The 13,659-nt window shown below is 49.4% G+C and overlaps 3 protein-coding genes across 3 annotated transcripts; 1 reads left to right on the plus strand and 2 right to left on the minus strand.

The window, feature by feature from the left end:
- Positions 1-8,437: 8,437 nt before the first annotated feature.
- On the plus strand, positions 8,438-9,823 carry N7496_010229 (pyruvate dehydrogenase (acetyl-transferring) subunit E1 alpha; the record flags this gene model as incomplete). The annotated part of the gene is made up of 3 exons (XM_056703142.1): positions 8,438-8,557; positions 8,646-8,779; positions 8,863-9,823. The coding sequence occupies 3 exons, from the start codon at positions 8,438-8,440 to the stop codon at positions 9,821-9,823; spliced, it is 1,215 nt and encodes a 404-aa protein (XP_056552142.1).
- Positions 9,824-10,275: 452 nt separating this feature from the next.
- On the minus strand, positions 10,276-11,475 carry N7496_010230 (uncharacterized protein; the record flags this gene model as incomplete). The annotated part of the gene is made up of 1 exon (XM_056703143.1): positions 10,276-11,475. The coding sequence occupies one exon, from the start codon at positions 11,473-11,475 to the stop codon at positions 10,276-10,278; it is 1,200 nt and encodes a 399-aa protein (XP_056552143.1).
- Positions 11,476-12,411: 936 nt separating this feature from the next.
- N7496_010231 (ankyrin) lies at positions 12,412-12,873 on the minus strand (the record flags this gene model as incomplete). Its single annotated transcript, XM_056703144.1, has 1 exon — positions 12,412-12,873. The coding sequence occupies one exon, from the start codon at positions 12,871-12,873 to the stop codon at positions 12,412-12,414; it is 462 nt and encodes a 153-aa protein (XP_056552144.1).
- Between the last annotated feature and the right edge of the window lie 786 nt (positions 12,874-13,659).

Genomic DNA, 13,659 nt, shown 5'->3' on the forward strand with positions numbered 1-13,659 from the left:
AGAATGTATAGAGTCGGCTACAGTTGAGGGAGCTCGTGGGCGAGTAGCTGGGCGGGAGGCGTCTGTGTAGTTGGAGGCACGACTCTCAGGACGATCTGACTTGCTGCGAAAGGAGCGAAGGGAGCGAAACGCGGAGCGGGAGGATGTATCTGGCCGCGATTGAAATTCTGGACGTCACCAGGTCTTCCGTTAGCCATGCGCGGGGGCCAAAATGACGGGCTGAGATGCACGATGCAACGATACCACGCGCTTGCCAAGGTGGAATATTGGGTAGGGCCCACCAATTGGGGTTGGAGAATGATGATGTGAGGATTGAACGGGAGAGGGGCTCTTTTTTTGTTCAAGTGTTGGGGAATTGAGGCTCCAAACTTCAGGGGGAGGCCGTATTGGAAAAGGGTGTGTATGGCTGAAGGAGGAGCAAGAGAGAGAGAGAGAGAAAGCACAAAAAGGGAAGAAGAGCACAACCAGATGGGTTTTAGGTAAAACGGTCCAGGGGAGACAAGGAGACCCAGTACCTAGCACCGATAGAGCGCATCTAGAACCCGGCGTTGTTCAAGGTCTCGGATTTCAGATGCTAGAACCGGGCCGACATTGATCTGATATGGGGGCAGAACGTGGGAGTAACGGGGGAGGTAAGTGAAAGGGAACTCACCGGACGATGACGAGGGCGCGAGATTCTTCTTCCTGGATCGCCCTAGGAAGCCAATTTCAGATAGATGAAGATGATTCGAATCGCTCCCAGATTTAGACTCCGATCTGGGTGAGAGTCGAGGTTTCCACATGGGGGGGTTTCTCCCAAAAGACCCAAGAGGGAGATGGTAAGGTGGGGGGGAAGAGAAAGGAGGAGAAAGAAACCACCAGCGACTTTCGAGGGGAGGGAAAAAAACAAGACGCCCCAAAAGTCTAAAAAATAATAATAATATAAAAATATTAATTAAAGAGAAAAGACAGTAAGAGAGAGTAGTAGTGGTGATGAAGGAGCGAGGTTCCGACAAAAGGGAGACGTCCAAGCCTAGGAAGGAAAGGTTGTGCCAAAGGTGGAAATGGGTTCCAAGGCGGAGTAGCAGTCAAGTGTCAGGGCTGTAAAGTATACTGCCAATACGAAAGTATGGAGAGTAGCGATACGATGTAGCACCGGAATTCTGGGAATTTTCAATCGTATGCTAGTCGAGAGTACAGAGTACTCCGTCCAGCAACAATGGCAATTGTGGCAGGACCAGGACAGGGGTACTGTACTACTGCAGGTCGCGAGTACATGCAGTACAGTAGAGTATGACTATCGTATGGAATGCTTGAATGTTCTGAAAGGAGCGACAGGGGAGGAGAGGGGAAGGGAAAGAGACTACTACGATTGGATGGATGGACCGGGTTAATTACGCCGGCGCGGTCTCTAGTTCGGAAAAAAAAAGAGCAGAAAAAAAAAAAGAAAATGACGATCGTGGGTGGACCGGGACAGGCACGCTTGTATTCTGGAGAGCGATCGCGGGTCCACTGAGCATGCCGAATTGGAGCGCTAGCGAATGGATGAGCCATGGATTCGGAGAAATGAGTGGAGGACCGGCTAAGTGGACACGGAGGCGCAACTTGGGTCGCGACCGTGGCCCCTGAAAAAAAAAAAGAGAGAATCGTCATTTGGAGGCCTGCGAGAGTAGGGCTGGACCTTGAGCATATACGGAGTAAGGCTCCGTGGCCTACTATACTACTACAGATTATTAGCAACCAGAACTACGGGACTATACGAATCAATCAAACACTATTAGAAGTACGATCGGTGGCAAAGAGATCAAGATAAATACAATAATACAGGCGTCCAGTAAAAGTATAGATAACGGGCCACCACATGGTCACTGGCCGTAGAAAACAAAAAGAAGATTCGATCCCGCATGGTCCCAAAAACGTGGCTGGGATGACAGACGGGTTCGTCTTATTCTCTCCCCCTTACCTTGTCCCCATCCCAAGTCCTGCTGCTTAGCGACAGTAGCTTGCATGCTTCCTGCATCCTAGCCTTTACTAGCTGCATATCCGAGCTCCTCCAGCAGTCTTCGGCCCCCCTTGGAGAAGAGGAGGATCGAAGTTTCAGTCTGTCTCTATACGGTGGCTCAATGGTAAACATGGTAATCCCTGGAATGGCCAGTTGAACGGGTCCTAACGTGGAGCCCTGACTTTCCAACCTTCTCCAGTATTCAGCTGCCAGCTTGCCACCAAATTGGAATCTATGGTAAAATTTTTCCTTCTTCTTAGTGGAATTCCTAAAATCTATAAACGGCCACCTTCGGAAGATAAACAGACTTTCACTAACGAACCTCCCCCCCCCCCCCCTCTTAGGCTCTCAAGGTCTGAAGCTCCATTCAGAGTAAACAAAATCAGAAACATGTCCATTCTTAGGAGGCCCGCGGGGCGCATCCGGATAGTCTTGGAAGTTAGGAGACGCGTTCCCATCTCCATTTGAGATAAACTTTCCCCTTTTTTAGTTTCTGATTTTCAGTTTTGTATGATTTTTGCCTTTTTTTTCCAAATTTATTAATCCATTGATATGCCATAGAAGCAGTTTCTGGTGAATTGTGGACCATGGTTCGGCGCGGAGGGGGGAATCATCGGGACTCCTGATCGGACTCCAGCCGGACCGCGATGCGTCCTGCAGCAACGGGCATGAACGGGTTTCCCGGGTTCTGCTGGTTCGGTGGAGACTTGGAATATTGGGTAAACATGTGTACTGCCAAGCCGAGGTCCTACAATAAAATTGATAATTGATGAAAGTAGGGGAATAAATACAAAGGTTACCGCTATAGACGCTGTTAATCGCTAGGGCTTTTGGGTCTATTCTAGGGCAGCGGAGGATTAACTCCTCCGTCTATGCTCCGTACTCCGCTTACTCCATATAATACACTTCATATAGCGCACTTTTATATGATCAGTCTTCACTACCTAAGCAAACTCTCCCACATCAACACTCCCCGATCACTCAGCCTTAACGGAGGTCCAAACGTCCCTTCACTTGCCGACGACCTTCTGTTGATGGTAACTCCAAGATCTCCATCCATGGAAACTAATATCTGCAGAGCATTCCTCTCTTCGGCAAGCCCATACTCCAGACTCAAGCTCATCGGCAACACAACTACCGAACCCTGAGCGTACCAAACGATTCTTAATTTTCGCCTCAACCCTAGAACGTCCAATGGGAGCGATCTGATGCTGACATAAGCTGGTTGATTGGCCGCGGCTCGAAGTCACGACCATCGATGATTGGCTCATCGACTCTCTGCCGAGCACGTCGATCCGCTCCAACGGTTTTTTTCCTGTCAGCACCATGGAAACCAGCTTTTGCATTTTTCAGGTTCACCCCAGCATAAGCTTTTGCCTCTCCTCCTTTTCTGTTTCCCCAATTTTGCACGTCATACCCCGTTGGCAGATTTGACGGCGAAAGAGGGCAGACCAGTCGCTTCTAGTCCGAGATCCATTGGATTCCCAGGGAACCAGCAATTTCTGCAATTCCGGTATTGCACTGCACTGCACTGCCTCTGGATCGGTCGGCAGATGCGTGTGCCTGGAAACCATAATTCCACCTTTCCCAACCACGGCGCCTAGTCTTATCCTGAATAGGGATGTAATATCCAATTCTTTCCCGCGATAATCCTCCGGTGGCGTCAAAAATCAGCCCGCTCTTAACAAGTTAACCCCATTCTCCGCAGCAACGACCAACGAGCATATATCCGGGAAATTGACGAGGCTTGTCTTGTCAAATTGGCTCAAAGGTCTGGACCTTTGTTTTTTCTCGGTATAGTACGTACCGGGCAAGCATATCCTGATGGGTTTTAGTCTTGCAAGACCCGAAATAGTACATACTGTACTGTCTGGACTGTATGACCCTGTTCCCACTTTCCTCGCCTCTCCCTGTCTAGGCCCATCGCGTGAATAGCAGCATCTGCCGCGCTCCAGCGCCATGCCCATGCCCATGCCCATGGCATGTCAATCCTTCCCCACACTGGGTCCTCGTCCCACACGCTTAGTGCGAAATGGCACGGCCGGGAAATCAGACAGGCCAGCTTGGGGACCGCACGCCGCGCTAGGAGAAATTACTGCACATCGCTGACTCCATCGTGCACGTCCGGGCAATGGGCGCGCAGGTGGATTACTTTATGGAGATACATAAGCACTTTAGTAGCATTATATGCGCTGATCGCCGTGGTGCTCCTTTTTGAGGTGTATGGTTTCTCCACCTCGTCTCCATTAGCTGGTATTTTTGGGCTGTATTGATATACAGGCTTGATGTAGATGTATGGTGTCCTTGTACTCCGTACAATGTACTCTGTACATGGTACTCTGTAGCTGTACATCATGTATCCAGCATCCTAGAATTCCAGGACCCAGGAGTGAGAGAGGAGCGCTATGCAACCGGGTTGATGTGGATCTACATGGTGGCTTTCCCTGTCATATTCAACCTCCCATGACTTTCATAGCGCACGAAACAAAGACTAGGCAATTTTAGGGAATTGCTGTCATGCTCTTGCAGCATCATACTTTCTTGAATACCCCTCTGTCGAACACAAAGTATACAAGTTCAGCGGGGAACTCGGCCATGACTCGTGTGAGTTGACCTCTCGACTGTCACCAGGCATGACAGATCGGATAATTAGCTCGCACGTGTAGACCGATCACAACGACCCTGCATGCTATGCGTTGCTCTAGACATGACATATGATAGATATGACACGAAAAGCGCATACTCTGACAATGCAACGTGCTAGACTGAATGCAGAACCCCTAAGTAGCTGTCAAACTGGCCTTGCGCAGATTAACCGCCCCATCGCGCTCCGTCGATCACCAGCACTATTTGCAGAGCTAACCGCACGGTCGTGCCCACACTTGCTTAGCGGTGATAATCTCAATCTCATTTTTGTTGCTCTAAATCAAGACTTGCAGGTTTGCAGAAATGTAATAAATTTTCGGTCGACAGTATTGCGGCTTGGAAAATATGAGCTACGTAGGTTATGCTTCGAAGTCTAGTCCTTCAGGAAATAAGCAACTATCATAACCAACTGATTCACCTCGCAAACTAGCGAACCTAGATATTCGTATATTATACTTTATTTCCTACTAAAGTAGCTATAGCGTTACTGGAAGTCCCCCTCTCATCCTCCAAACTTGGCAGATCTTCAGACCCAAAATTGTGTTCCGCCACATCCAATCCTGCATTGTGATCAGCGCCGTTGGAGCTTGTAGAGCGGGGACTACAGTGCAGTGCAGTATGTACATAGTAGCATATCACCTCGAAACTCGACCGGGGCTGCAATGCATGGCCTGGGCCGATCTAAAGTAAGTCACACTTGCTCGTGCAGCATTCCTCAACTGAAATATTTGACTAGTCATGTTTGTAGATCATTTCAAGAGGTTTTCTTTCCGAGCTGATCAAGTGACTAGATACATATGATAAGGTATACAGAGAATCTCTAATCCAAGGCCAGCCTTGGCCTCGACCGTGCGAATCCCGGTTATTTCTCCCATGGTTTATCCTCCAATACCGGAGGCGTATCCGTGCTCAGGGGATCGCGAGCCGGTGTTTCAGACGACGAACGTTCACTTTGTTAGGAGCTTACTGAGAGGTGAGCTACTACCCACTGGTAACTAACCCCTAGATTCGCATGACGTATACAGAGGTGTCTGTCTCCTCGCGGCTAGTCGGAGTGCACTTGCCAGGATTCCAAGCTGGCAGCAGTGCAGAGACCAACTCACCTTGTTCTGCATAGCTTGATGTATTCCTCGATGAATAAGGTTTGAACATGAAACGCCTTGTGCCGGCCCTCCTGCAGGCCCGATTGGTGGCCAGCAAGGCTTGGCAGCACGCGCTGTAGTTTCTACACGTTTGGTAGCCTCTTTGGGGACGACCGTTGAGAATCCTTGTATATGGTTGCATGCATCGGGCTGGAACGGTGTAGCTTGTCGAGATGCATAACTAGTCATCTATTTTGGGAAGTTGGACGCATCAAGTGGCTGGGGACTTGGGTCCAGTACTTTGTTCGAGGACGATGATGATTCTGGGAGACATGCTACATGTCGTCGTCACCAGGTGCATTTGGTGCATTTTCCTGTTTCAGGGAGTTTTACTGTCGAGGGGAGATCTTCGGTGTTTATGTTTTTGATAGTCTGTGGGTGACTACGTGTGTTTCCGATATTATGTACAGCCCAGCCTTGGAGGTGGGGCTGTTAGATGGCCATTACATCGAGCGTTAGATCGAGCTCAACGACTGACGCAGCGGACCTTGGCTTTGTGGATTTTATCCCAAGTTGGTTTGTTCAGATCCACTGTGAAACAGAATGGATCTTGTTCTTCCATAGAAGGGTATCGTCTTGGATGAAACTGATCAGCCTGGTGCTGAAACACTTTGCTCAGTCATCGGAGTATCCAAGCCGGGAGATTCCTAAAGAGATAGTCTGTATTATCACATAGCACTGGATAAACTTATTTCCCGTATTCTATGTTCCTCTGAGCAAAACTTCCTCCTGGGTAAGGCTGGCTGGCCTAAAGAAAGTCAAATTAATCTGGTCAGGAGCGAATGCCTGGCACATCACTACCAGCGTTTCAGTATGATTCTAACCTGATCGAAATTTTCTTTTCTTTCGACTTGAAAAAAGACAAATATTATCAAATTCCTTCCTTTTTTTTCCTACCTGTATAGTACATATACGAATATTTCCAGTCAATGCGCGACTACATCGGGCTAGGCTATCAAAGTACCATCGTGCTTTGTCTCCGTTTAGACCAGCAGTTGATGATCTAGGGGAAGTTAGGGGCTCGGTTATGTCTTCCGCAACTGTTAGTCTTGAATCATGTTCCCTCATTCGGGATTTCGTATTTCATCATTAACTTTATTAGAGGTTGAAAGATACGATCTGTCGCGTAAACGGCTCTAGCGGGGTCAACACAAACAAGAGAATTAGACTTATCGCCTCACGAGGGGCAAGCACGAGTATGGCGTTTTCATTGGTAAAAAAAAGAGGTACTTTGCTCAGTGGGCGATGCAACTTCCAAAATCGGGAAATCCGAATTATCAATTTTTGAGATGTCTTACATGTATCTATCGATCGTAAGGCCGCGAACAGCGCCGTTCCACGGAACATCGATTCATTGAAGGATCAAGTACCGGTCAGTGCTTTGTCTCGGGGAATTATGGTTCGACAACGTGTTGTTCGCTAAATGCCTCTGCTTACTGGCTAAATCCAGGCTAATTGATTCAGTGGCACGTCGATGATTGTCAGATAGTGTGCGCTTTTGGCGTGATTGATAGGTATAGGGCGGGCCCTCGGGGTCCGGGTGTTTGCGGCATTTGGTCTAGATTAGCATTGGCTTTCTGATGGCTAGGAGCCCGCGCTGATACTGAGACAAGTCGCTAAAGCAGGTTTAGGTATTTATGAATCTACGGGAAAGTGCCGACTAGTATCTATGTATACACAGAAAGGTCGAGTGCGTTCTATGTTTTGTTATTCTTGGGGTGGAAGTAACCAGTTTCTTAGCCCTCATTTGACGGCTTTCCTGTTATCAAAGGCAAGATATGGGATATCCGAGGAAATGCCACTTCTGTGGCGTAAATCGCTATTTGCTTTTTTCTCGTACATCAGGCATCAGCAGTCAGGTCATGATAATTTACAGTACTCTGGGACAAGGTTAGAAGAGTCCAATGGTCAGGAACCGGACTGGACGAGCAGTTAGGCTAGTAGGACTTAGTAAGGTTACTATGATGCTCTATATATTTGATAAGAAGGGCATTGGGCATTCGATAACCTTATTCAGTATGCAATTCCGTGTGAAGTGTGAAATAAGTGGTGCCCGAAAATGGAAGACGTCGGAATGTATATATTGTGCTACGTGCCCGCTATTCCGCTCCTTCGGGGAAGATATATACCGAGAGCAACAGCAGCTTCACTGGTCGAGATGTAGAAACGAAATTTACATACCCCAAGACATATCCAATATTATATACCAAGCTAGATAGTCTTTTAATTCAAGTTCTTGAACCCTTTCCATTCCATCCGAAATTCAGCCGGCATACTTAGGTAGGTTATCTGAGCTATCTCTAAGATAAGTCTTGTTGGGATCACCGGGCAAATTCCAGATGCTTCCGGACTCGGTCGGAGCGATGAGCGATGAACACTGAAGGTCTTCAGTGCTGATCTAAATACCGGAAAAACTTCCTTGGCCTGGACTAGACCTTCGATAGTACTTTCAAACATTTCCACCAGCTTCATAAAAAGCTCTGGTCAAATGTTAGCTGTAGGCCAGCTCCGCGGTTTGGACTGTTTGCAGGAGGACACACCGGCGGCCCCCGAACGGGAAGCGCTTAAGTAATCGGGAAAGTTTGCATTCCCAACATCTGACGGAAAAGTGTCGCTATCTCCAACCATCAATTCTCCCCATCTTCAATTGGGTTCCTCGACGTACACAATGCTCTTCCGTACTGCGGCCCGCCAGGCTGCGCCCCTGCGTCGCCAGGCCTTCGCTCCTATCACCCGTCGCTCCGTCACCACCGACGCCGCTTCGTCGCACGCCGAGAACATCCCGCAGGTTTGTTGAGAACCCATCCGGAAAACAGGAATTTGGTCCGCGAGCCCCGGAACACCTCAATGCTGATACTGGTGTTTGCGCTGTATAGGAAGATGACAAGCCGTTCACCGTCCGTCTCTCCGACGAGAGCTTCGAGACCTACGAGCTCGACCCTCCTCCTTACACTCTGGAGACCACCAAGAAGGAGCTGAAGCAGATGTACCGCGATATGGTCTCTATGCGGTATGCGCCTATGCTTTCCCCCCTTCCGTTTCCCAGACTTTCCTTTGAAAGCAGCTTCCTAACTGCTAGCTTCTCTCTTACAGCCGCATGGAGATGGCCGCCGACCGCCTCTACAAGGAGAAGAAGATCCGTGGTTTCTGTCACTTGTCCACCGGCCAGGAAGCTGTCGCCGTTGGTATTGAGCACGCTATCAACCGCGATGACAAGGTTATCACCGCCTACCGTTGCCACGGTTTCGCTTTGATGCGCGGTGCTACCGTCAAGTCCATCATCGGTGAGCTGCTTGGCCGCCGTGAGGGTATCGCCTACGGCAAGGGTGGCTCCATGCACATGTTCGCCCCCAACTTCTACGGTGGTAACGGTATCGTCGGTGCCCAGGTCCCCGTCGGTGCTGGTCTCGCTTTCGCCCAGCAGTACAACGAGCAGCCCAACACCTCCATCGTCCTGTACGGTGACGGTGCCTCCAACCAGGGTCAGGTCTTCGAGGCCTTCAACATGGCCAAGCTGTGGAACCTCCCCGTCCTGTTCGGTTGCGAGAACAACAAGTACGGTATGGGTACCTCCGCTGCCCGCTCCTCCGCTCTCACCGAGTACTACAAGCGTGGTCAGTACATCCCCGGTCTGAAGGTCAACGGCATGGACGTCCTGGCCACCAAGGCCGCCGTCCAGTACGGTAAGGACTATGCCGTCTCTGGCAAGGGTCCTCTCGTCTTCGAGTATGTCACCTACCGTTACGGTGGTCACTCCATGTCCGACCCCGGTACCACCTACCGTAGCCGTGAGGAGATCCAGCGCATGCGCTCCACCAACGACCCCATTGCCGGCCTCAAGCAGAAGATGCTCGAGTGGGGTGTTACCTCCGAGGAGGAGCTCAAGAGCATTGACAAGGCTGCTCGCGCCTACGTCGACGCTGAGGTCGCCGAGGCCGAGAAGATGGTTGTCCCCGATGCCACTCCCCGTATCCTCTTCGAGGACATCTACGTCCGTGGTTCCGAGCCCCGCTGGATGCGTGGCCGTACCGTCGACGAGACCTTCTACTACTAGAGTGTGTTTGACGGTATGAGGGTAATCTCGAACGTAAAACTTTGAGAGGACTCCCGAAAAGAGCTTGAAAGAGAGCTTGGTGTCTCCGGGGGCCTCGGGGTTATCCCTTGCTGGGAAGATCCCCGAGTAGTTCCTTTGTCTGTTCCTACCTACCATTATCTGTAATTTAGCCGATGACTACTATCTCTTCCATTTGTGTTTCGTTTCCCTGTCTGCGTCCGTTTTAGAGTAGAACAATCGTCATCAACTTTTCTTGAGGGAACAACTTTTGAACTTATAATCGGTCGAACATGGATTGGTTGAAAGAATAAGATTGTCATATCGAAAAGTAATAATAGCTCAAGTAGCGCGAGTGGGTATCATATCAACATAAAGCATACAAACGACAAACGCCAGGAGAACCTCGAAAGCCAACTCCCAAGTAGCAGAAAAGCCAAGCCAAATCTATCCCATCAAGCCGGCTCCTGCCTTAACATCTCTAAAATCATATCTTGCGTTCTTTGAACAGAATCCAGCTTCTCTTCGAATGCGACCCGCTCTCGACGCATTTCTTCTCTCATCTCTCGCCGCAGTTCTTCTTTAATTCGCTCAAAGTCTCTGGAGGGGATGCTGCTCGATGCTCTGCGTGAGTCCTCTGATGAAGCTGGGTTTTGAGGGGTGGACTCAGTAGCTGATTGAACCAGAGCGGATATCACTGGCGAAGCGCGAGCATCTGGAGCATCGTTATTTCTGTTATTGTCCGATGCTGCATCGAGGTGTCTATTGAGTTTCCCGATAGCCTCGAGCATGGCGCTGAACACGCGGTTATCTGATGATGGCTCTGCCGCTCTGGGTGCTGGTGCAAAGGTCGGAGGCCACCGGGTAGGCTGAGAATGATTGTTTGCAAACATAGTATCGAATCCTGGAGGTAGTCTGACACCTCCATTGGATGCCGGAATAGAAGAAGGTCTGTCGACCGTTGGCGCTGCCGTGGCAGGGACAGTCGTTGGTTGGGGACTCCTCGTAACTAGAACGATAGGACCCTCGTAAGAATCATTGGCATCGATGCCGGTATCATCAGGGCTGGCTGGGGAGGTCAGATCAACCGGTTCCAAGGCCGGGTCTGCAGCTTGAGGTGGAGGCTTCCACAGATTATCAAGTTTACTCTGCGAGCGTTTGCGATACGTCGCGTCGCGCTTCGCGATCCGTTGCGCCTCCGATTCCTCCCAATGTTGCCAGGTCGGAATCCAAAGATCAAGCACAGCACACCACTGCGGATTCATCACGTCAGGGACCGGATTCGCACCGGAATAATCCCGTTGTCGCTGCTGTTGATCTTCGAGGAACTTGATGCGCTTCTTCGTAACCATCTCCACCTTCCTCCGCACCGAGTGCCATGAATACGGGCGGCCGTTTGCGTGGGAGAACTCGGTTGCGACGGTCTTCCACCAATTGCAGAGATCGCTGCGTCGGCCGAAACTGTCTGCGTGGCGATTGCAGATCTCGAAGAGGGTCACTTCTTCTTTGGTTGTGAGCCGCTTCCATCCTTTGCGTGGTGTGTCCCCGTCGTCGTCCGGGTCGAGTTCGTGGGCGCGCTTCATGACCCACGGATTTGGCGCGAATTCCAGCGCGCTGTCTTCGCCGTCTTGGAAGATATTCACTGGTATCAGCATGGATACCGGGATGTTTGAGACGATGACGTGCCACTGGATTGTGGTGAAGCTGGTGCCAGTCTTGACCCCTCACCGCCTTCGGATCATCTCTCGGCGGGAGAAGTATATCAACAAGCTTGGGATAGCTAGAGTTCTGCATTTATTTTGAACTTAATGGAGTCTGCTTTTGAAGGAAGCTGCCTAGGGATAAATAGCTGTGGTGAGACATCATTTCTACGATATCTACAACCTACTGGTTAAAGTGTAATGTGTTCCTTTAGTTATGCATGGTTGATGACACTTGACTTGGCACCCTCAAGAGGCAGATGCTGCTGCATCCCTCCCCTGAAAATCCCTTAAATTCATCATGTGAATCTTCCGAGTCCCCTAATTCTCCTTCAGTACGGGAGTATGTTTCTGTCCGTCGATAGATTCGATGTTGGCGCCTCCGGCTAGTAAGATGTTTACCACCTGTTCTTGGTTGTGCTACACAGCTGCATGAAGAGCATCTCTTCTATAGTAATCTCGATCATCGATGTTTATAGGATCATCATCGAGGAGATTGCTGACAAACTCACATAGGCCAAATCAACTAGCAATATGAATACCCTGCATCTCAATCGAGGTGGAGGAATTAACAGCATTCCCATCGGAGTCGAAAAAATCCGTGAAGCGACGTTCGCAGAAGTAGTAAGCGATCCCGACATCTTCTTCATGTTGGAAAGTATACTCCGGATAAGCGATGACCACGGATACCTGGACAGTTTTACCAGTTCCTGGAATGTTTGTGCATAGGAGAGTTTGTTTCTCCTGGGATAACCAGTGCTTGAATTCCTCGGTTTTCAGTAGCCATGTCCATGGGTCCCCTTGGCGAGACTTTAATACCTCGCTTTGTCTTGCAGCAGCATCGATTGGGCTGATCCATGAGAGAAGATCCCCTCTCCTTTTGTCCTCAAATTATTGCATGGAGTCAACCTCCTCCGGAGAGAGGGTTTTGATGTCACAAAGCTCCACAGTCAGGCCTCTATCCGGTTGCGTAGCAAAGAGCTCGAGATTGGCGGAGAGAAAAATATGCACAACATACAAATCGATTCTTCCAACCAAAAGATTGAACGAAGTTAGGCTGAGGAGAATGCGTGATCGATAGTTATCGATCTCTTTCTGATCCCATGTAATCGTTTCCCAAGCCCATCGAGCTTGTTGTTTCCCGTCTTCATTCGAGTCATTTGGCAAAACTTGAAGCTTGTCAAGCTTGAGACTGAGCTCGTCGCGAAGATCCTGGTAGTCATGAAGGGCCCTTTCCATATTCTCTCCTTGTTGTTCATCGAAGTCATCTTCGTCAAGATCCTCAATCCGATGGAGTAAAGTCGATATGGAGTCAGGTCTATAGCTAGCGCTCAGTATCACTAGCATAAACATGATAGATAATAGAGGACTTACTCATGGTACATCTCCTTGCACTCGTTTAGTGTTTGTGCAAAGCGGTCCTTCAGGTCATTGGCCAACCCGAGAACAGCTTGAAGGCTCCCAGTCCCGAAGCAGAGGCTCATCTTGTTAGTTATGGCTTGCCTTCAGTGAACTAAGATATGAATCAAAATACATACGAAAGTAGAAGGCGGGTCAATAGGTATGAGGCTGATGGAGGGGGTTGTTGTCAGCGCTCAACGCCAGGCTTAGCCAGTCTCGCCGTAGCGACGGCGTTCTGAGAAACATGTGCTTCAACCTAAGCATGGCTGTGGTCGGTTATTAGAACTGGCTGGTGTCTCTGAATACTTCACTTCTCGGTGTCTCAGCCGGTAATCAATAGGAGTCATTACCCAGCCGGGGTGAACATGGTTCTCATTCCATAATTTAGGTGGTTCGTTCTTATTGCGAGAATCGAACCCGCGACCTTCGCGTTCCATATATACTTGCCCAAAATGCTCCCTCGCCATCCCACGATGCTGAAGAACATACTCCCCGTGACCACACCCAGCAAACAATCTCCCTCTACACTACCATAATACCTTTAAAATATTTTATTTTAGATCTAGAATGAAAGATATAAAATATATCTATCTATTAAATAAAAAGAATAAAAAAAGAAGAAATCGGCGAGCGAGGGGGATTAGCTCGCTCGCCCACTCTCCCCCGTATGGATGTGCCCGGTCATCCGTGGAGTCATACTCGACATCGGATACCAGTCAACTGTTTGCCCCTTCATTT

The sequence above is a fragment of the Penicillium cataractarum genome, assembly GCF_028827025.1.
Source record: "Penicillium cataractarum strain IBT 29864 chromosome Unknown utg000008l, whole genome shotgun sequence".
Lineage (NCBI taxonomy): Eukaryota > Fungi > Ascomycota > Eurotiomycetes > Eurotiales > Aspergillaceae > Penicillium > Penicillium cataractarum.